General features: G+C 36.9%; 1 protein-coding gene across 2 annotated transcripts in view; it reads left to right on the forward strand.

The window, feature by feature from the left end:
* LOC106942185 (G-protein-signaling modulator 1-like) overlaps positions 1-24,152 on the forward strand; it is a 27,988-nt gene extending 3,836 nt beyond the window's left edge. Inside the window, exons 1-14 of one of the 2 annotated variants that reach the window (XM_015025393.1) lie at positions 6,546-6,747; positions 8,166-8,387; positions 9,450-9,585; positions 9,699-9,841; positions 11,050-11,173; positions 11,915-12,030; positions 12,152-12,307; positions 12,972-13,080; positions 13,177-13,291; positions 14,937-15,007; positions 15,124-15,294; positions 21,133-21,289; positions 21,413-21,618; positions 22,578-24,152. In XM_015025393.1, the coding sequence (XP_014880879.1) occupies positions 6,605-6,747; positions 8,166-8,387; positions 9,450-9,585; positions 9,699-9,841; positions 11,050-11,173; positions 11,915-12,030; positions 12,152-12,307; positions 12,972-13,080; positions 13,177-13,291; positions 14,937-15,007; positions 15,124-15,294; positions 21,133-21,289; positions 21,413-21,618; positions 22,578-22,778 (2,070 nt within the window). In that variant the 5' untranslated portion in view covers positions 6,546-6,604 and the 3' untranslated portion in view covers positions 22,779-24,152. Of the gene's footprint in view, positions 1-6,545; positions 6,748-8,165; positions 8,388-9,449; positions 9,586-9,698; positions 9,842-11,049; positions 11,174-11,914; positions 12,031-12,151; positions 12,308-12,971; positions 13,081-13,176; positions 13,292-14,936; positions 15,008-15,123; positions 15,295-21,132; positions 21,290-21,412; positions 21,619-22,577 lie in introns of those variants that run through there. The other variant, XM_015025394.1, reaches the window with a different exon arrangement.
* Positions 24,153-26,658: the final 2,506 nt, after the last annotated feature.

Genomic DNA, 26,658 nt, shown 5'->3' on the forward strand with positions numbered 1-26,658 from the left:
TGTCTAGAAGTTACCTTAGTCCTCCAGTCCTTGGTGTTTGTAAGTTACTTACCTATCATTTTGTTTTGTCAACCATTAGGCTAATCATGTCACCTCTAATTATCAGTATAGCCTCACAGACAAACTCCCAGTCATAGGGCTTAATAATCATGCCTCTGGGTTAATTACCATGCCTCTGGGTAATAAAACAAGCCCTGATAAATGGTGACTGGCTGTTAAGATGTAAGGGAAAAACGAGGTCCAACATGTTGACTTTCAGCTGGCAGACGCTTCTTCCATTGTTTGCCAACAGTAATCCTCCTGGTATCCTCTTATTTAAGTCTCAACCTTGTTTTGGGATGCTACAGACAATACATGCACACTCACTGTGGAAAGGTCATGTGTCCACCCCCTTATGCTGGTAAAATTAGAGGGGAAAACAGCATTGCTGTGATTAGCACGCTTAAATATAATTTGTGTGTCATTTTGTCAGGGGGGCACACCAACCTTGCAGGCTTTTATGAATGTCACATCTCAAGTCAACACTCAATTAACATTCCAGGCAGCCTAATCTGTGGAGCAGACAGTGAACAGTGCAGTGCCACAATGTGATTTTGGTTTTGCAAAACGATCTGTGTAATTAAAAAAGGTAGCCCTTAAAATCCCTTTGAAAAAAAAAAAAAAAAAAAAAAAAAAAAAGATTGACTTTCAATTCAGTGGTATGAACAACTTTATGGGTTCAAAGATCAACTGCAATTTTATTTTCCCTTCGCTGAATATGTTAAAAACATTTAAAAAAAAAAAATAAAATACCCAATATATATAATTCACGGTATCGAAGCATCAACTTTAAAGAGTGCAATATACAGTAGCAATAGCAACAGACTGTAAAATTTCATGCTATTAACAATACCTCATTAAATATTTCAAACACTTACTTCATCCAAACCCATTTCAGTTTACATGTATCGTTATTGTTTACTGTCATGAAATATAACTACTTTTAAGAGGCATTGGTCAATATGAAATTGTCACAGTTAAAATAATATATTACTGTGTATAGGCAAACATCAAACAAAGATGTACAACATGATCTAACAGTGTGTATTTTAAACAAAAAAGGCAGCTATTGTGCTTCATACTACACACTGAGTAACATATATAACATATATAGTAACATATCAACTATTGGCGCTGTTTACATTTATTTTTTCTGTTTTTAATACAAAAGCAAAAACGTACAATGAACACTTGTTAAATTTAGTTTTTTTCAAGTGCCTTTTGTGCAGAGTTTTACTATTTTAGATCCTGTCCTTAAAGAGCAGCTCTACTAGAGTGATATTAACTAGTTTCTCAATCAGATTATCTTTATGGATATCCAGCCTTCACTTGGTAGGTTACTAGTAGCTTGTCAGATTTAGTGTTAAAACACTGTTACTTTAAGAAGAATGGTGTGTTATGTTACTTTACTTGTATCACACCATCCTTGTTTTTCATTAATAGCAACGTTTGTTGGTCTTGTCACCAAGAAAAAAGAGGAATGCTGGTAGATTGGGGAAGGAGAGAACGGGAGTTTTAATCCAAATAAGTAAAATTAAATAAAAAAAATAAGTGATTTTGAAACCCTAACTTTTTAAAACTTTGATCGAGGCAGTTGGTCCAAGATTAGCTGGGTTGTATTGCTAATAGCAGTTAGCCTTAATCTGAGCACATGAATTTATAATTTCCATTGGCTTTCCAGCTTGCAAGAGGAATAGTCTTAAATTGTATTTGCTGTAAATGCTGCATACGTATTCTAGCTTTAAAGCTACTGGTGCCCACTTTAAATCATACTCAGATTTCTCAATATATTTTGCATCTTGTGGGATTTTTCTGTTTGTGGCTGCAGTCTGCTTATTAACTCTAACAGCGTTTAAACTTTGGCGTTACCTTGTAAATGGTTGGTGTCAAAATTTCCACAGAGTTCCCCCTAAAGGGAACGAAAATAGTACATGTGGTCCTTTGACCAGAGCTTGAGATCCTTGGTTACATTGAAAACATTTTAAGCTATGCAAGACACTTTAAACTCCTTAAACATTCAGTGTTAGCTACTTTTCTAATAAACATTGTAAGCTGAAGCAAGCAGCCAATAAAAGCCTCATCATAAAAAAATCAATGATACAATCATGTCATGTTTTATGGTCAGAAAGGCACTCAGAGAAACAAACAGCTGAGGGAAAAGCAGCTTGGCATTCTTGCTTCCTACTAAACGTATTAACATTTAATCACCATGTTTTAAACCACATCCTCTCTCAAATTTTATACTTTATCTGCTTTTTAGATTTCGGAACAACTCCTGAGAGAACACATTTTCTTCTAATTTTTACATAATTTCCTTTCAGGAACGTGAAGGACATATTTTGATCCTATTCCAAATAATTCAGCCACTGAAAACATGGCTGAGACGAAACACAATGACAAGGTGGCGAAGTGCACCTTTACAGGAGATTTGAAGAACAGAAGAAAGAGGCTCTGTTTTAAGAGAAAAATACTGCGTGAGGAAAAACATTCCTGGAGTTTTTCTTTAGTTCCCCTGACAACTGGCCATGGTAGACTGTAATTATGGCTGTATTACTACTCTGAGCACAGGGTTTCATAGACATGCCAACAGTCATGTGGAGCTTTTTAAAATGAAATGGTAGAAAAATATAAAAAAAAAAAAAAATGTTAATCACCAGAACAGTCGGTGTATATAGACTGTTTATTAAGTGGAAATGACAATTTGAGTATTCTCTAAAATATAGGCCTACTACTGTCTTTATAGAGATGTCTTGAACTATATTTTCTCAGAAGGATCTTCTGTCTTATGCTAATACTTTGTTACAACTGACAGATGCTACAGTGGTGTGTTACAAACGTTATTCAAATTGATTTGCCAAATCGCAAACCCTCCATTGACTGATTTTATTACGGCTGACATACACCAGCATGTACAGGATTAATAATGAAAGTAATTAAGTGCACAGTCAAAAAAAAAAAAAGATCCCAATTGTAGGGTTGAAATTGCTTCATATTGTATTGCATTTGTATCCTTTTTACAAATTTGCTGTTTAGAAACATATTGAAAAGTAAAATGATTTCTGCCTGGTATGGTAATAAAACATGAACATTTTAATGATTGAGGCATTTTTATAAAAAAAAAAATAAAATACAGCAATTAAGAACTAATGCGTCCTCTTAAACTTGCTGTGAGAGACACTATTTTTAGTTTGGTGATAACTTGACTATATAGCCTTTACAAGGGGATTTGCTTTTGACTGGGCAACATTAATAGACTTGCTTCTAACCAGCTTCTTTCACAAGCAATTTTGTTCTATCTTTTGGAAAGTTTACCGACATAAGTGTGACACAAACGCTCACTTTTAAGTGTTCATTAGAGGATAAAAGGGGAGAGCTTTCTGCTCATATCTGATGTAACTCAAACCACAAAGACTGAAAGCCAATAAAGTCCTGCCATAGAGAACAAAGAAATTGGTCAGTGTTTTGTTGTCTTAACTTTTTTCTTTTTTATGTGCTCACAAATCTGTGTATGTGTTTCACAGTGATTTTGGTCTTTCTGTTGCTTTTGTTTTGTCTTTGATGTTATTTCTCCATCACGCGGTCAGTTAGTGTTGTTTATTTATTTATTTTTACATATTTTATTATTTAGTTGTGTTTGAGATGAATTATTTCTCTTCCATTTTTGTCTTTTTCTGAAATAGAACCTCTTTTATTAACTGCAATAATATTCATGTTCTGTTCCCCGTAATCCACTTTTATTCATTTCTACATTCTTTCCATTTTACTGCAGAAGGGATAGTGCTCGACATCACATTTTTAAAAAATATTTTCTTAGCCTTTTCACTTTCTAAGCTCTGTGGATTTGTCAAAGTTATGCAAGCTTTTTTTTTTTTTTTGAGAGTTTAACCACTATAGAATATTTGAGTTCTTGCTTCATTTGGGAAAAAAAAAAAAAAAAGCTAACATCATAAAAGTTTAAACTTCTTTGCCAACTAACTTGATTTTTGTTTCTTGCATAGAAGAGACTAGACTGGGGTTTTTAAACGTGTTCTTTTGTAACATTATGTTCTTTCATTGGCCTTGTGGCTTTCCTCCCTCAGGCTACGGCTGCTGATGCCTGCTGCATCTTCTATTTTGTTCTTGTAGCCTTGACGCAGTCGAGGCTTTTGTGAGCATATTTTATTTATTTATTTTTTTGTGAAGTGTTACCATCTGTTTTTCTTACTGGAATTTTAATTTCAAAGCCTCAGAGTATCCATGTAAGAGTTCCACTAGTAAAAATATTTGTTTTACTATTTTTGGTGTTCTTAGAATTGGACTTTGCACATTTTTGAGGACTGTTCCCCGCAGTGATAATCTGATCTGCATAATTTCCACATTAAAGACTGTTTTATTGCCGTCAACTTATTTAATAATTTCCAAGCACATTATTTTTTTAACCTTGTCTTTGTAATAAAAGTGACGTTCCAATGTTACCTGTGAAGCCTGAATCTGGCGCGACATTGTTTTAATCTAGTACACCCTGATATTCAGTTTGCTTAAAGAATGCTGTTGCATTTTATTACTGAATGTTTCTAATTAAGAAAAAAAAAACACAATAGCATCAAAACACATACATGTGTGTTGCCAGTATCATTTTGTACATTGCACATATTAGGATAAAGGGTGTTGAATGCACAGAGAGCTTTTTTTTTTTTTTTTTTAACCTTTTCTTTGAGGAATATCCCATTGAGATTTACAATCGCTCTCACAAGGATTCCTTGGCCAAGACTCACAGCAATACATGGTTTCAATCATGTAAAACACTAGCATCCAATATCGCATGCCTTAAATTAATTGAGACTAGCTTCTTCCATTTGAGATCAGTTTGCAGTTGATTCAAAAGAATTGAGCAGTAAACTGAAATTACTACTTCTCAAAAAATCTCTGATGCTGATAATAATGTTTCGTGCAACTGAAGATGATGTATTGTATGTACAAAGGACAGGAGCTAAATAAGCCAGTTTTCAAGGCTGTGCTCTAATAGCCTTGTAAACTGGAACTCGCTGGAGGACATATCGAACCTGAACATGCAACACTGCGAGAGATTGGTGATAAGTCCTGGAGCTCCATGGCAAACAGAGCGCAGTGACTAATGCTTTGTAGCAGGTGTCCAAACATGCCCAAAGATTGCATGCTCGTATAAAACATGTAGCAGCAACTAGTTGCTTTTTAGCCCTAAAATGGAGGAAAGACTTAATGCAAGGATAAGTGTGTTTGATAATAGATGGACATTCAAGTGCGACACAAGGTGAAGGACTCGGTACTAACCTCAGAGGTACACCATTAGTTTGAGAAAGGTGGACTGTTGAGCTTTTGATTGAATTATAGAGTCCTGCACTGTGGTGTGTATTAGTTGAAAAGTTAAATGGATCATTTACCACTTATTAGGGCTGCTGCAGTAATGTTATGCAAATGCAGCTTTTCCTTAAAACCATATAGTGAGTTGGTTAAAATGTTGATTAAGAAAAATCAGTTGTTCGCTCCCTCTGCCTGCAGCAACAGTTATAACAATTTGAAGTTTTCTCAAGGTAAGCCAGTCAGATTTCCATGATTTATCCCATATTTTATTTTGCTTTCTGTGTAACTCTGACAGATTCGCTGTAAGCCTTGCAATGTTAAGGTAGTTTTATTCTGAGCTTCTTCTGACCTGATGTGTGAGAATATTAGGTTTTGGCATAATGTTTTCTCCAATTAAACCTTTTCTACATTAACCCCGATGACATCCTTGCATTTGTGTTTATTTTGCCACAATGTATTCATTCAATAGGTCCTTAGGCCTTAATTAAGTCCGTCTTTGCTGTTGACCTAATTATCTTTGTGCCCGGGTCAGCAGATGGGTGGATTACTGTGGGCCACTCACTTCTCTGAACTCTAGTAAGAAGGTGCAGGTCACTGGATTAGTCGTGTTCCTCTCATTCCTTTTCTCTTTCTGAACGGGACAGCGGGCAAGTTTAAAAGTAATGCTGTAGTTGTAGTGTAACTGAGCTCATCTCTGCTGTAACCTGGAACATTTTATGTTAAGATAAAGAGGAAAAGGGGAGGATTCATTTTGGTTATGCATAGTAACAGCAGAAAGAACACCAGGAGACTTTTTTAATAGACAAAATGAATCATTTTTGAAGACTTCTGAAGAGTTTTTTATATTATTTTTTGCAATCCATATCTGGTGCTAATTTTTTGTCGAATTTAAAACGATTCCCTTTTGACTGTTTTGGCTTAAAAATGGAACTATTCAGTCTCTTTTTGGAACAGGCATCAAGACTTCCAAAGTGGATGTTATTGCTGATTGTTCTTGGATTGTGGCCATGACTTTCAGTTCCAACGTCTGCGCATTGCTGGACATTTTCCAGCTTTCTGGATTTTGTTGGAGCGATTTGAGGCTCTGTGGGATTTGTATGGAAGGACAGCTGGTGCTTTTGTTTTTCTTCTTTCAGTTTTGGAAAATCAACTTTGTGTAAACCCCCCACCACCACCACCAAAAAACAAAACTGATCTTTTTAATTTTTTAGTTGGGGAAATTTTCTTAAACATTACTCTCATCACAATGGAGCCGTGTCCTCTGACTGGAGCAGAGAGAGCCGTGTGCAGACTTGTCCACCATGGACCCCGACCACAGTCTATGATAAAGCCTTTGCGCTTGGAGCTCCAGGTGTACGTGGATAGGATGCGAACAAAGCAAAAACACAGGTGCTGTTTATGTGGATGGGGTCATTTTAGCACTTTGATGTAATATTTTGAATCACATCTAGGACTGTGATTTATTATTTGGACAAGTAGAGAGAATTTAATCAGATAATGATGTTTATGCAAATTAATGTTAATGAAAAGCTGAGTCATAAATTTAGTGTAGGAACCATGGACTGAATATTCAAAGAGATCCTTCAAACGTTCTAAGAATGCATAAGAAACCTCATCCTTATTCTCTTCTTTGGAATAAGGCTCTTTGGAAAACAGATCAAATTCAAGGACATCCACCGCCTAACTCTGTATTCAACGCTATACCCTTTTAGGGATACAGCGAAACTGAAAAGCTTCCTATAAATTCTGGATTAGATGTTGTCTGATATAAGATTCTCAAGCTGTGAAGATAATCCTTTGTAAACATATCATCATAAAGATGCAATTACTTTTATGTAAAACTGAAAAGCAGCAAATATTCAGTCAAGTTAACAAAAAGACATTACCCCTCCTTTCATTTACATTTATATAAAATCATATCTGTCTCTCTTACAAGCGAGGGAATTGTGTAGAAGCCTCTTTTCAGACATTGTTCAGCAACTCTATGCTTCATACAGCCTGAAAATAATCTTCAGTACTTTCTCTGGAATCCTATTAAAAGAACTATTAAAAGAACATACCTTTTTTTTTTTTGGGAGTAAAGTCTAACATTACTTTGCTGTAGGAACCATGAAAGAATATCAGCTTGTTAATTTCACTTGCTGATAGGCCAAGTAGGGCTCAGAAATAATGGAGAACATGAAATGGCTTGTGGATGTTAAGCTGCTGGTGCTCCACCGGTCTACTTCTTTTCTCATCTTTACAATATTTGCATGTACTGTATATTAGCATTAGAATCTGTATGAGATGTCAGAATCGAAGCATGGGAAAGTTCCTACACATGGCCAAACTGACAGTCATAATCAAAAAAACATGGAACTTGAAGTGTAAAAGCCAAACAAGTAATAGTTCTCTCATTAGCATTTTACTATTGCGATTTTGCACACATTGATATTGCAAGGAAAGTTGACCTTTTAAGGTCTTTTAAGCTCTAATGTGCTGCTCAAAGTAGAAAGCAAGGTTGCTTTCAATTCCATTTGCTGCGTCACTGGAGGACGGCTGTGTTGCTCCAGAAGGCAAACTGATGCAAACACTGATGAGTGAAAAGTGCAACATCTTCTCATGGGGGTTCAGCTTTGAGCTTAGACAGAGTTGCTAAGGCAACAGTCCACAGAAATGACTACAGAACCTGTTGTCATAGTGATACCACCAGCTTAAGATGTTGCACCTCCACTTCAGTAGCATCTGTGTTACTGTAAATGGTCATGGGCTGCATAGTGTAGACCAGGTACATGTGAGCTGATATCTGACTTGTTTCCATCTTTCAGAATGGAGGCCTCTTGTTTGGAGTTGGCCTTGGAAGGTGAGCGGCTGTGCAAGGCGGGAGACTTTAAAGGAGGAACAGCGTTCTTTGAAGCAGCCGTGCAAGTCGGCACAGAAGACCTGAAGACCCTCAGTGCCATCTACAGCCAGCTTGGCAATGCCTACTTCTACCTCAAGGAGTATGGAAAAGCCCTGGAATACCACAGACATGACCTAACCCTGGCCAGGTGAACAGTCAGTTACTTACATTTACAGTTGCTTTAGCTGAACGCAAATATGCTTTTGGTATATTACTAACGAAATGAACAAAAATGTTGGTTTAAAGTATGCAACACAGTGTAGTTTTTTTTATAAAAAGTGTAAACATTTGTACTTCAGTAGTTATAATTGTAAGTCACATATACATTTATAGATGCTATCTGTGTAGACATCTACATTCGATACAAAAAGGAGAGTGAAAGGTAACGCTGGGTCAGCCGGTCAGTTTCATCGATGAGATTTTACGCTAATTACTGGCCTATAGATGTTTTACGCTCTCAGGGTTACTGCATATGAAACATGAATTCAGTATTTTTAAGATATAAATAAATATAGAAAAGGAAAAATCATGCTTATTTCCAGACTTTATTACCTCGTGTCCTTTCCCTGCATCCTTCCATATTTTTTTCTTCCCTTTGCATCTTTATTTCTTCACATTACTTCCTTCTCTTCCTTCATTGCATCCTTCCCTCCCTTCTGTCCTTGCTTTTTTGCTTTCTTCACCTTCCTTCCTTCCGCTGTGTTATCATTTAATTTATTTTGCCTAGAAACAGACCAAGAAGTGAGAGAATCCATAGTACACTGCACACAGAATTTCTCCAACCTGACCTGAACTCGGGTCACTCTTTTTACAGATTATTGCACAGTTGGACACGAGCAGAGAATAAGAAAATCTAAGTTATTGACTTTGAGTCAGACCGTGAGAAATATTTTATAGTAAAAGTTGACTACAAGCAGGATATTTAGCTCGTTAGTAATCCGGTCTCCTACAGTGAGTGCAGCTGGTACTTCAGCAGGGAAGTGATTAAACACCCCTGGGAGATTTACCTTGTTACATTACAGTCTCACTGGGGAGCACTGGGACTTGGTCCCTGAATTAAGCAGATAAACTGCATACATACCATACAACATGTCTAACGAACTGCATTTTAATACCTTAATACTAATTATTTGACGTGCTGATTAACATCCGAAAGTTTTTTTTTTTGTTCCAGATTGCGAATGTAGAAATGTGTTGTTAATTTTCTCAGAACCATAGGTGACAGAATTGGAGAAGGAAAAGCTAGCGGTAACCTTGGTAACACTTTAAAAGTGTTGGGGCGTTTTGACGAGGCTGTTGTCTGCTGCCAAAGACATCTGGATATTTCTCAAGAGCAGAGCGACAAGGTAAAGTGTTGCACCGTATACTGATTAACAGAGATGCATAAACACAATTAACCCGTCTTGCAGGATCATATGCTTCGTGATCCAACTTGTCTCTTCTTACTGTAATGCTGCAGGTTGGAGAAGCGAGAGCACTGTACAACATTGGAAACGTGTTTCATGCAAAGGGCAAGCAGCAGCTGTGGGGCTGCACCCAGGAGCCAGGCGAGCTGCCCTCTGATGTCAGAGAGACACTGCAGAAGGCTACAGGCTTTTACGAGTATGTATTAATAATATAACGTATCCAATTATAGTTTTGCATTATTGCGTATTTGTTTTTTGTTATTGAGCTTAAACGGTAGCAGGTAGTACCATTTGTTTGAATGACAACTGAGGACTAAGAGTTGTACACATGTCTTACCTCATGTTGGATACACTTTGGGCTTTTTTTTTTTAAATGATGTTTTCAGCATAAAGCAAAAATGGCAAAAGCTTTCAAAATTAAACATGTTAAGCTATCTAATATAATTATGAGTAATTGCTTAAAAATGTACAAAATACGTGAACTGTTACACAATTTTATTAAAAATAAAATTTTCTGTTTACTATATACAGTTTACATGTAATAAATTAGTGGCTGGAGAAACAACGTGGTCTTCAGTGTAAATGTTCTAAAATGATGATTTAAATTATCATCTTATGCAAAAGTCCAAGGAGCTCTAGCTACATACTGAATGTTCATAAATACTCCACAGTGTCACTCCCCCCTAAAGAAAATCTCCTACCTGTTTAGATAGGTATAGATTGTGCTACAAATGTTCATGGATATCATAAATGAGCCCAGAACATCCACTGAGGACCTGCAAGGTGTAATGAGAACCAACCAATAGACAGAAGTTGAAGCCTTAAGACAGAACCCATCCTCATTTGCATAATGAGGTAGAAATACATGATGTAAAATTAGACGGGAACATGTAAAACAAAGAAAGAAAAAAAATGCGAGGAAATAAAATGGGGATAAAAACAGGTAAAAGATTAAAGGGAGAAATTAAAGGGATAACTTAAAGAGACTTTAATGCATCTATAAGTAAAAGGGAAAAACTACTAAAATTATTCTTTATCCAGAGCATTTTATTTTCTTAGTCATATAACTTAAAGGCCAATATACATTTTTAAATTTGAGCAAAACAAAAAATCTTGGAGAAAAAATGTGTTCCCATTACCATACTCTGTTTTGTAGTCAATACAAATAATGTTTGTAACCCTAAATAATCTAGACTTATGTTATGGTTTGTTTTCATGCAAGATTGTGAGGAGAAAAAAGCTTGTCTTTCTCTATCGTTTATGTAAATATTTGGTTTCAACTGTATAGATTAACATTCTAGTACATGTAAAAATAAACAGTATAAAAATGTAAAGGACACGGAAGATATCGCCTGATAAATGTCTTTTCAATCATTTTACTAATGGCTGTTCTTGTTACTGCAGGATGAACTTGTGCTTGGTGAAAGAACTTGGCGACCGAGCAGCTCAGGGGAGAGCGTACGGAAACCTGGGAAATACCCACTACCTGCTGGGGAACTTTGTTGAAGCTATTAAGTTTCACCGTCAGGTGAGAGGTCAACTCAGAGACAAACAATACAGTATGAGTTTTGTTCCTGCTGAGAGACGTTCCTCATAGGACTTTGTCTTGTTTAAATGTGAGGTTGACTAAAATTTTACTTGCAAAATACTTTAACTCATCAGTTCATCTAGGAGGAGGAGGGGACTGATATTTGTGGAATTTATTTTAAAGTTATCATTTACATATGTGCTTTTCTTAAAGCAAAAAAAAAAAAAAAAGTATGCATTTTTGATAAATGCAAGGGTAAGACTAAACTGAATGCATTTTGTTCTGCGTAGCAAAATCTGCCTTAGCATGCAGAAAGTGTTCTACTTACTGAAACAAGAAGAAAATTGGTTTTGTGATGATTCATTGAAAAGTGTAGCTCAGTAACTCGTCTTGTTTTCATGTCACTCATCATTTGAAACCTTTTCTTTTCTTTTGTGAGAAGCCCGCCTTTCCTATTACAAATCTATCAGGATGCAACAGAGCAGAACATGGTGCCTGTAAAAGGAAATAAAGGGGTGATTTGATCCACTAGTGCTGCAGAAACCCCTTTTTTAGGTAATGGAAAGAGGCCCAGCATAGCTTAACAGTTGAGCTACTTTTACTTGTGTATGCTCCATCAAAAAATAAATAAATGTGATTAAATAAAGCCAATAACGTATGGACTAAATGTTTTAATATTGGTAAGATGAAATCCAAAGTTCTGAAAAATGGTTTTTGAGCGTGTTGTTCTGTCATTTACAGCGGTTATCCATCGCGAAGGAGTTTGGGGACAAAGCAGCTGAACGTCGAGCTTACAGCAATCTTGGCAATGCCCTGATATTCCTGGGACAGTTCAACACAGCCACTGAATATTACAGGTGAAGAAAGAGTGCAGTCTCACATCTAGTAGAGGAACATCAGAGTGAATCTGGGTTAATCCCGATGCATGTCCCAACCCATTAAAAGCTAAAGGATTTCCATCCATCCATCTCTTCTCAGAAAAACTTTGCAGCTGTCCCGGCAGCTGAGGGACCAAGTGATGGAGGCTCAAGCATGCTACAGTTTGGGAAACACTTACACACTACTGCAACAATATGAGAGGGCTATAGACTACCACCTGAAACATCTGTGCATAGCCCAGGAGCTCAATGACAGGTAAACGCAAAAAATACCAGGTGTCATGAATGCATTTATTGGGATTCTCCATATAACTAAAGGATCGACAATAGCAGGATCTCATATTATCACGTTAATAAACAGCAAAACATAATGCCAACAACCAAAGATCCACACAAAGGAAGTCAGTGCGTCATGTTTGGTTTTTTTTATGTTAAGTGGTGTTTTTATGGGACATAGCTGCTAAAATCGACTCACAATTTGCAGTGTTGAAAATGCAAACAAGACAAAAGTATTTTTTTCAGACATGTCTGTCTGTATCTCATTGGGTCTGCTGCCAGTTCAGTTTCATTCCTCGCCACATGTGGTTGTGAAAAGTGAGTGAAAAAATCTCTTTTTGTCCCGTTTAGATCCATCACTTTATGATTTCCTTTTTTATTTAATAGACTTGACAGCAAAAAAATCAGAATGATCTTGAGGCATTTCCAACTTTTATGTAATTTAGTGCAAAATGGCAAGATCAAATAATGGACTAAACAGGCATGCCAGATGTTGGAACATTTTTTATTTATTTTTTTTTTGTTTTGCTGGAGTAATATTCAGTGTTCGTCACTGAATACCACAAAAAACAAGTCATGATTATTAACGAAAATGCTTAACTTGACTATGATTGAGTAGTCTGTGTTGGTTTTGTTTTTGATAGAGTTGGCGAGGGTCGTGCCTGCTGGAGCCTAGGAAATGCATACGTGTCTTTGGGAAACCACAAACAAGCCCTCCACTACGCCCGAAAACACCTGGACATCTCTAAAGAAGTAGGACACTTTAAAAATCTCAGCAGTCCAATGCAGCCCGGTGTGAAGCCATTTTCTCGAACCCCCTCTGTCTTGTTGCCTCTTTGTTATCCTCAGATTGGAGACAGAAACGGGGAGCTAACAGCCAGGATGAATGTGGAGCAGCTGATGGAGGCTTTGGGAGTCAATGAAAGTGATCTTTCTCCCTCCAGTTCGGAGTTTGAGATGCAAGGTAACACCCAGGAAGTAGACTGCTTTTTAAGAAATATGGACGTCTATTGGTTTTTCAAGTACTTTTCACAGATGTAAGGCAAGTGTATGTTTTAGTGGCCGACTCTTTAAGTTGAGCTAAAAGTTTTTTTATTATAACATGTAATTTTGTAATGAGGTTCAGTCCTTTTAAGTGCACTAATCAGAATTTTATATCTTGACCTCTGTATCCCAACCTGCTGGCACAAATTTCTATTTCACAAGCATAATACAAGACATTTTGAGAAGAGCACTGTAAATGTTTCTTTTTCTAGCCTGTTACTGCTTTTAGCAGTAATTATTTATGATAAGAGCATTGCTTGTTTCATGCCCCGTGCGTTAAAGCGGTCCCTAAAACATAATCTTCACCATCTTTTTTGATGTTTGGCAAGGCTGATTTTACTCGAACAGTAATTTCCATATGATTTACCTTAAAAATGTAGATCCATATTTCAGCTGATATTTCTAATAGGCTATCAACATTTCCAAAAGTATTGTGTTCCCTGACAGAGGTTAAAGGTAAAAAAACCCCCAAAAAACAATAAAACACTTTTCATCTGCATTACATTCAACCTTCCTCTGACTGGCCAAAAGTTCTGCCTAAGTAGCCCAAATAAACTGAAGCAATCTCTCAATATGTCATAAAAAATCATTTTAAACACCTTACAAAACAAAAACCTGCTGAGTCTTCTTTCTGCAGTAACAAGTTCTACCCTCAAAAGTGTTGTACTTGTGTATTGTGTGTTCAGTAATTGTAGAAATGTAGGATTTTTGAGTTTCTGACTGTTAAGCAGTAAGGAATGAAGCTGAAAATTATTTGATTCCAGTCAACAATTTGTTTTTTGGTGCATCTTTGTTTTTTCTAATTTTGAAGCGTGGATCAAGCGATTTGCTCAAGTAGGAAATTTAATGGCAAGATCCTTTTAGTTGGAGAAGCCACTATGTCTTGAAAATGTATATAAAAAAAAAAAGTTTATTCTGTGGCTAAACAAACTTTTGTGATCATTGTAAATTAGGAGAAGATGCATTTAGCACAGTTCTAAAACGTGCTTCACTCAATATTTTATGTCATCCCCTTTTAGTTTTGCTGTTTTCACAGTTAACCTCTATGTACACAAATTGGTTACATTAAGTTTAAAACCAACTTGAAGCAGGATAGTGTCTGTGTTATGTCTGAACTGAGGCTAAACATAACTTTCTATATCAAATCAAATGATTCAGCTGTTCACAAATTTGGGCATTTGAGCTTCCTAAAAAAAAAAAAAAAAAAATAGACAGAAGCTGAGAAATCTCTTCAGTCCTCCTGGTCTGCATAGTGTCTGCATTCATGAACCCACCTCAGGGTAGAAACTGACACCCACATCAGACATTTCTAGCTTTGGAATCACAGCTTGGCAAACAGATGCTTTATTTAGTTTGTCTGCCTGGTTGTTTGCCCTCCTACCCACATTGGTCATCATGAGACCACCGCTGAAATTACTGTCTAGTGGGGTGAAAAAAGATAAACAGATGGCAGCTTTCAGCCCAAGTTGGTTCATTTAAGACAGTGTGAGTCTCTAATGTTGCTAAATATCACATCTGAACTGTGATGTAACATTTATTTACATAATTTTTTTTTTTTTTTGCAGGAGCAAGACCCAAAATCACCAAGAGAAACAGCATGGACAGTGTAGAACTATGGAAGTACTCCTCAGACAAGGTGGCGTGTCTAATCTCACATGTTTTGCTGCTGAAATATGTTTTGTTTTTTTACTGTTTTTTTTTTTTTAACACTCTTGTTCATCTATCCGTCTCTAATGTGCTGCGTTGCCACAGAACGGTGACAACCAAAACATGGAAAATATGCAGAGAAGATCCAGGAATCAGCTGTCGCAACCTGGTAAAAGAAAAGGTTACCCGGACAGTCAGTCGTCTGATGAAAGGCCCTGGTTGGACTCCCCTGTTGACGCCGATGATATCACTGTTCAAGTTACACCTCCAGTGTCCGTAAGTAGTCACACCTTTACTGTTTTATCATGTTATTATGATTAAAAAACACATTCGCTAAGCTAGCTACAGCTTAGCTAGCTTAGCAACATTTTTAGAGATTTTGCAGTTGGTTTCCAATTGCCAAATTTGTAAAGCTCCGACCTGCTGACGTCAATTTCATCTGGTTCCAGTCTGTCTTTAAGAACTCTCAATAACAAAATGTACTTTTTTACTACCATTTCCATGAAGTGGATATGAACATAATTACAGATTTACACTCAAGTAAGACAATAATTTCTCTGAAACAGTTCAGTTTTTTTAAAGCTGTTGAATCTTTCGGTTTCTGCTTTGCTGAAAATCTTCAACTACACTAAAATAATCCAGGTTATATTGAAGAAAATTAAATACATCTGAAATGAGTTGCTGCAAATTTTAATTGCTCCTTTACATGTCCAATTTCCTTTTTTTTTTTTCTTTTCAGCTGCATTTAAAAATGCTAAAATGTCGCTTATGCGTATTCAATTTTTGTTTTCAAAGAAAATATCAGCTGTGTCCAACTTGATATGAAAGTCATTGATTTTGAATTCATGGATTTTCTGTTCATATATTTATGGATGCTTTATGGAAGCTTTCTGTAATAATCATTAATCATTTATCCACCTTATTTCTATAACTTCTGATGCTTTGCTTCTGGGCTAGAAATCTTAGATTTAATTGAACGCTCTGTTGCAGAACAAATACAGACAGAAAATGTGGGAATAGCAATTGTAGTTTAAATAAAGTGATAATATAACCATAGCTATACTTTCATCTTTAAAAGATTGTGTGGATGACCTGATAAAAATGGACTCTGATCATATATTCTAACACATTTAAATTAATCTTGGAGTGTGTAGTGGAAAGACAGAAGGGTGTCAAATTAAATTTCATATTTTTCTGGTGTTTTCTAAGCTTTTTTTTTTTTTTTTTCTAAGAGCACTTTAATTATTTATTGGACAATTTTTAAAAGGCAGTTTTCTCCCGTAGGTTGAGAATGCGGTCAGAGGCGTAAACACCAGAATGTTGTAAACTGTTTCGATCCTGTTTCACTGTGAATAAATGTTTAACACAGACTTCCTAAAGCCACGGGTTAAGCTTCATCTCATTGTAGGTGCAGCACTAAAGACACCTAAACAGCACACGTGGTTCTATCAATCTCCATGCGTTGGTTATCATTACAAGAACTTTAATGCATACCAGATAACAGAAGAGCTTCTTTGTATTTCCACCAACTTATTTATGAACAACCCACTGATGCAAAAAGTATAGAAAATAGCCAAGTCTTATTCTGGTGATAACAACACCCACACTAAATATTGTTGTCAGTCTGACCTGATATGGTTTTAGTCTGGGGTGTTCACAGATAGAAAGATCAGATCTGTAGTTTCCAACCGACTGATCACAAATTGGGGCCTCTGAGGCGTAAAATCAGACACTTTTTGTGCATTTTGAGCTTGAGCTCAAATTTTGCATTTTTTATATTTTAAGCTTAATTTGACATTTGACTTTTTTTTTTTTTAGCTTTGGTACTTTAAAATCACAAAAAGAGACTTGCTTCATTGGTGTTCTTGCTAACAATAGGGGGGGAAAAAGTATTTTAAATCCACAAACCTAGTAGATTTTATGTGGTGTTAAATGTGTACCAATTGGGGATTAGTTCCTCGGTACCCTCTGTAAAATGTCAGACAATTATTGCAGTCACTGAGGGCTCATCTTAGCAAAGACAAGATTCAGATTTCTTCTTGAGTTACACCAAGAAGACCTCAGAGACACTGACTCAGTTTAATTTCTTTCAAGGAAATATTAAACCAGTAAACCTTTTTGAATGTTCATTTCGTTAAAGTGTTCATTATGAAATTATGAAATAAACGTGCTGGCAACATTGTAACAATATCTTGTAGTTTAAGAGCAATTAGCAGTTTGCTGTGAATCAGAATGTTTAATGAATGTGCTCCGTCACAGCTGCTGGAGCCTCACACCCCTGCAGCACCTAATCATCTGCCAATGTGATGACATTAATTGTTGTAATCAGTTGTTCTGACAGGACTGAAAAACATGGAAATTACTTGTGTGCTTCATAATTGTTCATCTTAATTGAGTAGAAAATGAATTTAGATGTGAATCTTCTTCCTCTTGACAATGTTGAAGAGTACTCATTATTAGGTTTGACCATTTTTGGCAAGTTATGCATTGAGATGGGTTGCGATTAAAATCCTCTTGAGATTTTTTCACACCTTTACACGATTATTATACATGTAACACTACGCGCTGTTTTTGATATTTACATTTTTTTTCTTGTTAGAAATATATGAATTTTCTCCTAAAGGATTTTTATTTTCCAAAATGTTCTTAAAAAGGCATGCAATTACGAGACATTTTTTTCAATTGACAATTTTCCTAAAACGACATACATTTTGTGTGATCTACTTTAATTTCTTAGGACAGAAAACTTCCAAATCTCTAAGCTTAGTTTTTGGGAAAAAAAAATAAAAATAAATATATATATATATTTGTATTTGTATTTAATTTGTTCTGGACATGGACATTGGTAGGAGTTTGTCCTGTAATCGGGTTTGCCAGTTTGAATCCTTGCATTGTCGGTCTTTGCCTGCTGGTTGTAGTCAGAGGGCTGGAGGCACCAGTGCATTTTGTATTTGATGGTGGCAAGCCACAGCTGCCCTGGTGGAGTCAGAGTGTGAATGTGTGCATTGATGGGTGAACGGCTGAATGTAGTGTGAAGTGCTTTGGGGGTCGTCTGGTCTTGATAAAGTACTATACAAGTACAGTCTGGATGTATAACTTATTTCTCAATATTTATTTGGCTTGGCAAAATGCTGACAATATTCTCGGCTGAAGCATCTGAAGTGCTAAGCTAATGCTAGCATGCTACTTTTCTGTTTTCAGATATCTTGTTAATTTTGGTGGCAGTATATTCCAGTTAATGTTTTACACAGAAAATATTTTTTTTTTTTCACTGTTTCACAAATGTAATCCTCTGATTTGACCATGACATTTTCATGCAGACAGCTGTCTGAGCACAGCGTCCAAACAGATCATGTTGCATTGAAGCAGCCAATGCAGTGTCTCTTTCACTCTCAGAACGACGTGACCAGCTGTTTTTCATGAGCAAAAATATTTCCAAAAAGCAAAATATCTTTTCCAAACTCACCTAAAACTAATGGCATGACTCACTCATCATTCAGCTCTGCGAAAGCGCGGTAATGATTCCTTCATTTGATTCAGGTGTGTTATAGAAGGGGTGTAACAAAAAAACAAAAAAAAAAGAAGGCTGATGGCTCTCAAGGAGTGGAATTGGTCACCAAGGCATAGTTTTTATTTGCTGTTTAAGTTACAGGTTCTATGTTAAGTTGTGTGAGGTTGGCATATTTGGAGCATCGTCAGCTCTTATGGCCACAACCTGTCCTACCCCTGGTCTGTGAGGGTTGACGTAGACAAGGCGTCTCTTCTAAACCATCATTCACATTCTCAGTCAAATTCTTTTGTAGCTTTCTTTCCCTACTTTTCTCTGTCCCCTTTTCTCTCTCCCTCTCGATCATCACATGTTCTTTTCTCTTGTTCTGTCATTGTGGCCTACTTGACTAATTGGACATCACAAAGTAGGAAGTGACTAGATCCACAGAGAATCCATTGGGCCAAGGACACAGGACACAAATTACTAGAAGTCACACCAGATTAGACTTTTTGAAAAGCAAAAAAAATGCGTGGTTCCTCGTCAGTTTAGCGCATCTGATCCCTACTGGAATAGCCTGCTGCCAAGCATTGCTCGCATAACTACTCCCCCTGCATACATCTTTCTACCCTCCATCTCCCCTCCTCCCACTTTGTCCCCCACAGCTCTGCCTCTCAGCTGATAATGTGACCTTGATCGGAGAACTGGTACCCTCCCCACAGGGTCAAACGCTTAGCTTCCCATAATGAGTTGTTTTCCCACAGTGGGTGAACAGGACAAAAATGGCCTGCCAGAGATCTACATAGAGGGAGAAAGAGAGTGAGAGAGGGAGAGTGAAACTGAGAGACCGGAGAGGACAAGGTAGTATGCAGCTTAAAAGAGGCCTGGAATAGCGGACTAGCAGAGTCGAAGAAATCGGAGGCTAGTGGTTGTGTTTAGCAAAGGGAAGAATATTGAGTCTTTGGGCGATGGCAGAGAAGAAAGAGGTGTGAGCCAGACATGTGAACAGAGTGATCCAGAAAGAGTGGAATGCGAGATAAAGGCTAGACAACAACCTGCTGCTGGTAAGATGTTTCACTTTACTTGGAGTTTTTATACATTTTAAAAAGGGTAGCAGAAGGATATCTGTTTGCATTTTTGGCATAGATGTGTGGCTAACAGCAAGCTATGCCTTTGGAAATCTCAAAATAGGGCAGTTCAGATGAAAAACACAGGAAACGCAAAGGCATAAGTTGGAGACTACATAGTCCTAGCAGCGTTGTAGACCATGTAATGACATGCTAATGTTGAAGTGAAGCGGCCAATCCTTGGGCAGTTTCTGTACTTTCATAAGCACTTGTGCCATGATTTGTGCTACAACTGCTGTTTTTGAGATTGGAATTACTACTTAAAAATTTTGTTTTTTACAAATTTTAGGGGGGAAAAAATAAAATGGAGTTTGAAATTAACAGTAAAACTGACATCACAGCTCTTGTATGTTAAAAAGAATAGAATATTGTAATATTAGATACTTTAGTTACATTTTTTTCATCAGTTACTTACCCAAACCCTGCTTTCTCTACACTGTTGAGTCATCCAGCAAGTACCTCATCATTATTCTTACTAAATTTATCCATCTGGTTAATCCATCAGTATTTGCTGCCACCACCATAATGTTGGGGGAACATGTCATTTTTTGTAGTTGTCAGCATGTCATTTTAGATCATGCATCATATTATCAGAGTTGATCACCTAAGCTTTGGGTTTATGACTTAAAACTTGTGTTCTGTAAAGGCTTTGTAGTTTACCAATCCAAACAACTATCAGATAATTCACAGTGTTCAGCTGCAAGCTAAAAAAAAACAAACAAAAAAAACACAAAAAAAAAACAACATATAGAATGGCAGCATTTAGTTCACCTTATATCAATAACTGGGTTTTTAAATAATAAGAGGCTCCATCTTGTGTTACAACCAGGTACTACAGGAAATATGAATTACAATATATATATTGAAGAATTTATTTACAGAGGTTTTCCTATTCTGATATTGTTTAAGGAAATGGATTTGTAAAGCTATTATATATCAGTTACATAAAAGATGTTTGTAAACCAATTTGTTATGTTTGTCTGTTTTACAAATTACTGCAGCTTGAAATACCTCAGTATGGCAAAATGATGGTAGTTTTAGTCAAGGTTATTATAAAGTAACATTCTTAATCTTGTCCTTGCCAGGATTCATCAATGAAACAAGAATGGGATCATTGGACTTTCTAGCAGAGATAAACCCATCCTAAAAAATATATATTTTGTTATTGAGTGATTGACGATCTCATTTTCTTGGACAAGTAAAGACAATTAAGAATTTTAAATTTGTAGTGACTTTCTTTGCAACTACATCTACTGTATGTCTCTTGATATTTTCTTTATTTTGATCCATGCATATGTTCTCTTTTTGCATTGTCTGACATCCAGCGTCTGGGCTATAGGCGTTTTTATCAAAAAAGTCCACCATTGTGAGAAAAGTTTATTTTGCTATTATGAAAACACTTGAGGGTTATTTTATTTACTCATATGGTGTAGTTCATCATCTGGTGGCTCAGGAGAATGAAAACACATGATAAAGAGTGTAGTCATTTTTTATTTTCAGAAACTGGGCCGCGACCCCTCCGATGAAGACTGCTTCTTTGACCTTCTCAGTAAGTTCCAGAGCAGCCGCATGGACGACCAGCGCTGCCACCTTGATGAAACACAGAACGGAGATGACACAGAAGGTGCTGCCAACACATCCCTAAATGAGATGATAGGTCAGTTAATTTTTTTTCTTCATATTTTCAGTTTTAGTCAATGTGCACCTGGGGGGAGAAGCCAATCAACCTAAAACGTCACACCAGGAAGTCATTTCTGTGTTTTGTGTTATTTTTTTATAGATCCTGCAATTACCACATCCCCCCAGACTGAGGAGCTGTTTGACTTGATTGCTAGCTCTCAGAGTCGCCGCCTTGATGATCAGCGTGTTAGTGTTGGAAACCTCCCGGGACTTAGGATTACTCAGAACAACCTGGGACATCTGGTTGGTGAGGGAGATCATCAAGAACCCAGCGACGATTTCTTCAACATGCTTATTAAGTGCCAGGTCAGAACCCCATTCTTCTACGAATGCTAAAGTTAAATTGTCATAGAATGCTGAAATACATTAAAGACGTCAGGATTCCTGTGCAATCATAAAACTGCTAAACTGGAATGTCTAATTTTCCAAATCTGGATAAGTTGGAAAAATAACAAAATTATTATTATTATTATTTTAATTTACTTCAGGTTTACAACAAATGTCATCCTTGGGCACTAAATAAGAAAACCTGGTCCAATTCACTTGCAGTTGAATGAAGTGAATTCAGTATAATCCAGGCATGAAGGCAGATTAGGTGCAATGAGATGCCTGATCCTACATATCACACTAGACGTTCTAGCTCAGTTTCTAGCACCAGAAGTTATTTATGTAAGAAACCTCAGCCTTTGACTCATTGACTTTGATGGAATCCATCATCCTGAGCAAGCATGTGGTGACAGTAGCAAGAATGAGTTGTACATATTTTGAATCCAAAGAAAGGAATTGCAAGATTTAAGTTTTTCTGCAGCCAAGCATGTGTCATTTATCTTCATCTTGCCTATTAGTTGGTGCATCTTTCATAAAACTCACATTGATATAATAAACGTCAAGCTTAGCCAGTATCAGGATTTCTTTAATATCGTAACTATGTTGTCATCCCAGTCGGTGTGTGCAACAAGTACTGTTTAAAGTTCAAAAATTATTGGCTAACATTTTCCGAGTATTATGAACTTTCATTATAGATGCTAATGTCACAGCTTGCTTGTCTCATGGCAGCAGAGGTTCACACCAGATAAATGCTAAAGGTCAGAGTAATGGAAGAAAAGACGAAAATGGACATATACCGAAAGATATCGTCATTGAGTTATTTTCCGATATCATTGCCATCACGAGATTTTTTTAAGATCATGCCACTCTATTGCAAAGCATCCAGGTAATTTTATTCATATATTCTCGTTTAACTTCTTTCATTTTTCTGGCCCTAGTCCTCTAGGATCGATGATCAACGGTGCTCCCCACCAGAAGCAGGCCCTCATGCCCCCACAGTGCCTGATGAAGACTTCTTCAGCTTAATCCAGAGGGTACAGGCAAAGCGTATGGATGAGCAGCGTGTCCACCTACCCTCAGATGACCAGGACAGTTCTCAGTCCCCTGACCAGGAGCCACCTGGTGACTTTCCAAGCTAGGACTTGGTGAATAATGCTGCACAACTTGTCATGTCATTTAAAATAGAAAACAGTGGCGAAGGCAGGATGAACAGGCAGTAAAAAAAAAAAGAAAAAAAAAAAGGTACTGATGGGTGAGCTAACCTGTTAATTAATGAAGAGAGAAATTTCATGTGCAATAGGTGGTGCCCTGTTAAATGTTACTTGATGTATTATGTATAATGTGTGTAAATACGATGTTAAACAAAATGGGAGGCTCGAGGAGTCTGCAAGAAGTCTAGGGTGGCTTAACAAGGATGGGAAAAGTGTATATACTCAGTCTAATGCCTTAATCAGATGATTTTTCAGACCTGAGATTGTATTCCCCAGTGTCAAATGCATTTTTGAATGCACAGGTTGGGCATACAGTATGATGTGGAGAGCGAAACTTATAAAACGGTATAATTGCAACGGGAGGCGTGCACTGACGTTTGTAAACATGAAATATAATGTTTAGAAATTTAATTCCATTGTGCTCCGATTAATGCTGCTTAGTTTTATCCTTGATCTGTTTGTGGTTTCTACCACTTATAGTGTTATCTGTGCAGTAACAGTATTAGTGTGTTGGCCTTTGACAAACTCATTTGGTCATCTTGAGTTATTTTGCTAATTATTTTGATAAAACGCTTTTTTTTATCAACTGACAAAATGAGAAAATTGTCATTGTTTTTTGCATTAAAATTCTAATTCAAAATTTTCTAGACCAAGGTTAAAGGGCAAATTACGTACATAGCTTCTATATGGGTACAGACCAGCGTTGCTAATTTAACCTTAAATTCTTTGAATTTTTATTTTTTAGGTGATTTTTTTCAGTTGTCTGTGATTCTTTAGAAGATCTGGCAACCAATTACATTTCGCAGCTTTTATTTATTGGTTAAAAGCAAAGAGATGTTATGTTTCTGGTACGTATTCGTAGCACACTGCCTCAATGTGGTGAAAACTTATTGCATCTGTGAATTGAAGGGTGTGGTCTTTAATATGAGTGATATTGTGATTCAGCATCACAGTTCTGCATGATTACTTTGGTTGTGCTAATTATTGCTTTTATTATAAATGCTTTAGAATAATCGATTGCAGATAAGTGCATTTTTCAGTTTGTTGGTTATAAAGTACGAGAGTTGTATACCAGCCATGGGCTGGTGTAAGAATCTCAGGGTATAACCTTGAAGTAACACCCTGGGTTTGTGATATTACGAAATTTACATAAAATTTAAACTTGATCTCATTGCAATTACTTAAAACAGAAATGCAACAAGTAATCAAAAAATGCTACAAAATAATCTAACACTTTTATTGTTACCACCTTGGTATCAAAGATGCAAAATGCCTGCTAAATTTTGAAGTATTTCAAAAAGGGAAAAAAAAGAACTAGTTGTGCAGAATATTAGTTTATTTATCCTCTAGTTTCTGCCTTTTTTTTTTTTTTTTTTTTTTGTTTCCACGTAGAACTGGTAAATTGTCTAATGTGTAAATGATAAAGAGCCCAGCCGACTTCCAGCCACCTGTATGCAGCAACAGGTGAGAGAGAGCTGACTTTGTGTTGCTGCTTCCTCAGTTCGCTCCCTGAACAAACTGGTTTCTCTAGCCCTTCTTGCAGCATCTCTTTAAGACTGACTTTAAACCACAGGAATAAGGTGGAATTCCTTGCAGTTTTCAAAGCATTTTTTTATTCTTTAAATGGTGGTATACTTTGACAGTTCTAACCAGCCAATGCCTGGTACAGGCTACACATAAAAAGCTTAAATTTGCAAGGACTCTGAAATTAAGATCTGCTACAAAGTACCGCATTTGTTGTACTATAAGCCGCTACTTTTTTTCCCCACGCTTTGAACCATACGCCTTACATCCCGGTGCGGCTTTTCTGTGGATTTTTCTTCAACCACCAGGGGGCTTTTCAGCAGGAAGTGCATTATTGGAAGTCAAAATTGGAAATCAAAGAAGAAAGTGCTGTTTTTCATTTAGAACAAGCACATATGCTAGCAGCAGGCACGACGGCGAAATGTTTTCAAACTCATACCCCCTCATGGAAAAAAACACGAAGAAGTTCATATGACGCAGCTTTTAAGTTGAAGGCTATCGATATGGCAGTACAGATCGATAGCCGCTGCGCGTAAGCTCGGCGTGAACGAATCCATGGTTCGGCGTTGAGATGCAGGGCTGCGTCCTAATAGCAGATTTATTTTCTTGTGGAAAACCGAGAGCGGCAGAGAAATCAGCGGCTTATAGCCCGATGTGGTACGTTTCTATTAAAAAATAAAATAAAAAAAAACTTTGTGGGTCCGCTCTATAGTCTGGAAAATACGGCATTTGTTTCAGTGGTACTGGGATTGTATATCCTTAATTTTAGACTTTTCGTTTTTTATTTAGAACTATTGCATACCTCATATTTGAACCTCAAAGTTCATACCATGTAATTTAATAGAAATTGTGAATCACATTGGAATACTTAGTCCATTCCTCTTTGATATTAAACATATTGGGAGTTGCAGTTAAACTATTCCTTTCCCCCCACCCCTTTTTTTGTAAATGAAAATTTTTAGGAAAAATATCTGGAATGCTTTTAATTATCTTTGCCATAATTTGTATATAAAAATATATTTTGTATTTATGTTCCTTTTAAGGACATGAATATGTCGCCTCATGCTTTTAATAAAATGTTTCAAATGTTTATTTGAATTGCGTTACTTCCTCCTTTCAGCAAGAGGTGCTCCACATACGATTATGTCAACATTTTCAGCAAGCTGAAAAGTTACGCCTTTCACCTACCACTTACTGAATGAGTTTGTGACGCTGGAACTGTAGAAAAGTACAGGCCAAGCCAGTTTCCGAGCTTCAGCCATCATTGCATAACCACAACTGGATTAGACTGAAAAGTATTTTTCAGTTGTTTTTTTTAAGCATTTACATAAAGATAAGCCTAGGAACTATAACACATTTTTTTATGTTATATTTCAGTTAGAATATGTGTCACTTAACTTAGTAGGTTGTAATTCCTCTTTTTAAAGTTTACTTCCGCCTTGCATAATTTCTTTACCAGACATGTCAGAACATATTTTGAATGGTTCAATTTTGCAAAGCCATTTAAACCTGATAATTGGATACACTTTCTGTACAGCTGTTAAACTTTCTGCCACAGTTTTCCCCTCAAGTTACCCTCCCTTTAGTTTCACCCCTGCTTTCTTCATTTCACCAGACATTCCCTTCCTTCCTCCCTCCCTCCCCTCATCTATTCTTCCTCCCTCTTACCCAGAATGCATTGCAGGCTGAGCAGGCTCAGCTGCACTATAAAAAGGCATCGGATGGGGGAGGGAGGGCTGCCGTGCAGCAGGAACTGTGCAGACGTACGCAGACGGGAATCCAGGGAAAGGCAACCCCCTTTGCAGAGGGATCTAAAGCCACAGCGCGGAAGAGAGGTCAGTACAGAGGACGAAAGGCTCGGTAAAGGAAGATCGGGCAGGAATGTCTGTGTGACAACAGTTATTCTTTTGTGAGACGTCGTGCCAAATGGAGATGACGGAGATCGAAGGCAGGCAGAGTGGCCAGAGCTGTTTATGGGGATGGAAAATGAGAATAACTGAGGCTGAGTGTGTAGTTGTCATCTGCCATTTGAGGTCTACAGACCTCAAATGGCAGATGATTTTGTAAATCATTTCAAATTGGCATTTTTAGAGAATGGGATGTTTCTTTAGTGCAAAGGCATGCATTTCTGGTCATTCTTGACCAGAAATTAGGGATGAAATAGGGGAGGGACATTTACATAATTACCTTCTGTGTAAATACACATCAGAAACACATCCTGCCCCCCCCCCCCCTCTTTTTTTTTTTTTTTTTTAACCATCTTTTTTTATTTCAGCCAACAAAC

This window comes from Poecilia latipinna, unplaced genomic scaffold (genome assembly GCF_001443285.1).
Source record: "Poecilia latipinna isolate Pla-1442-1.1 unplaced genomic scaffold, P_latipinna-1.0 Scaffold4092, whole genome shotgun sequence".
Classification (NCBI taxonomy): Eukaryota; Metazoa; Chordata; class Actinopteri; order Cyprinodontiformes; family Poeciliidae; genus Poecilia; species Poecilia latipinna.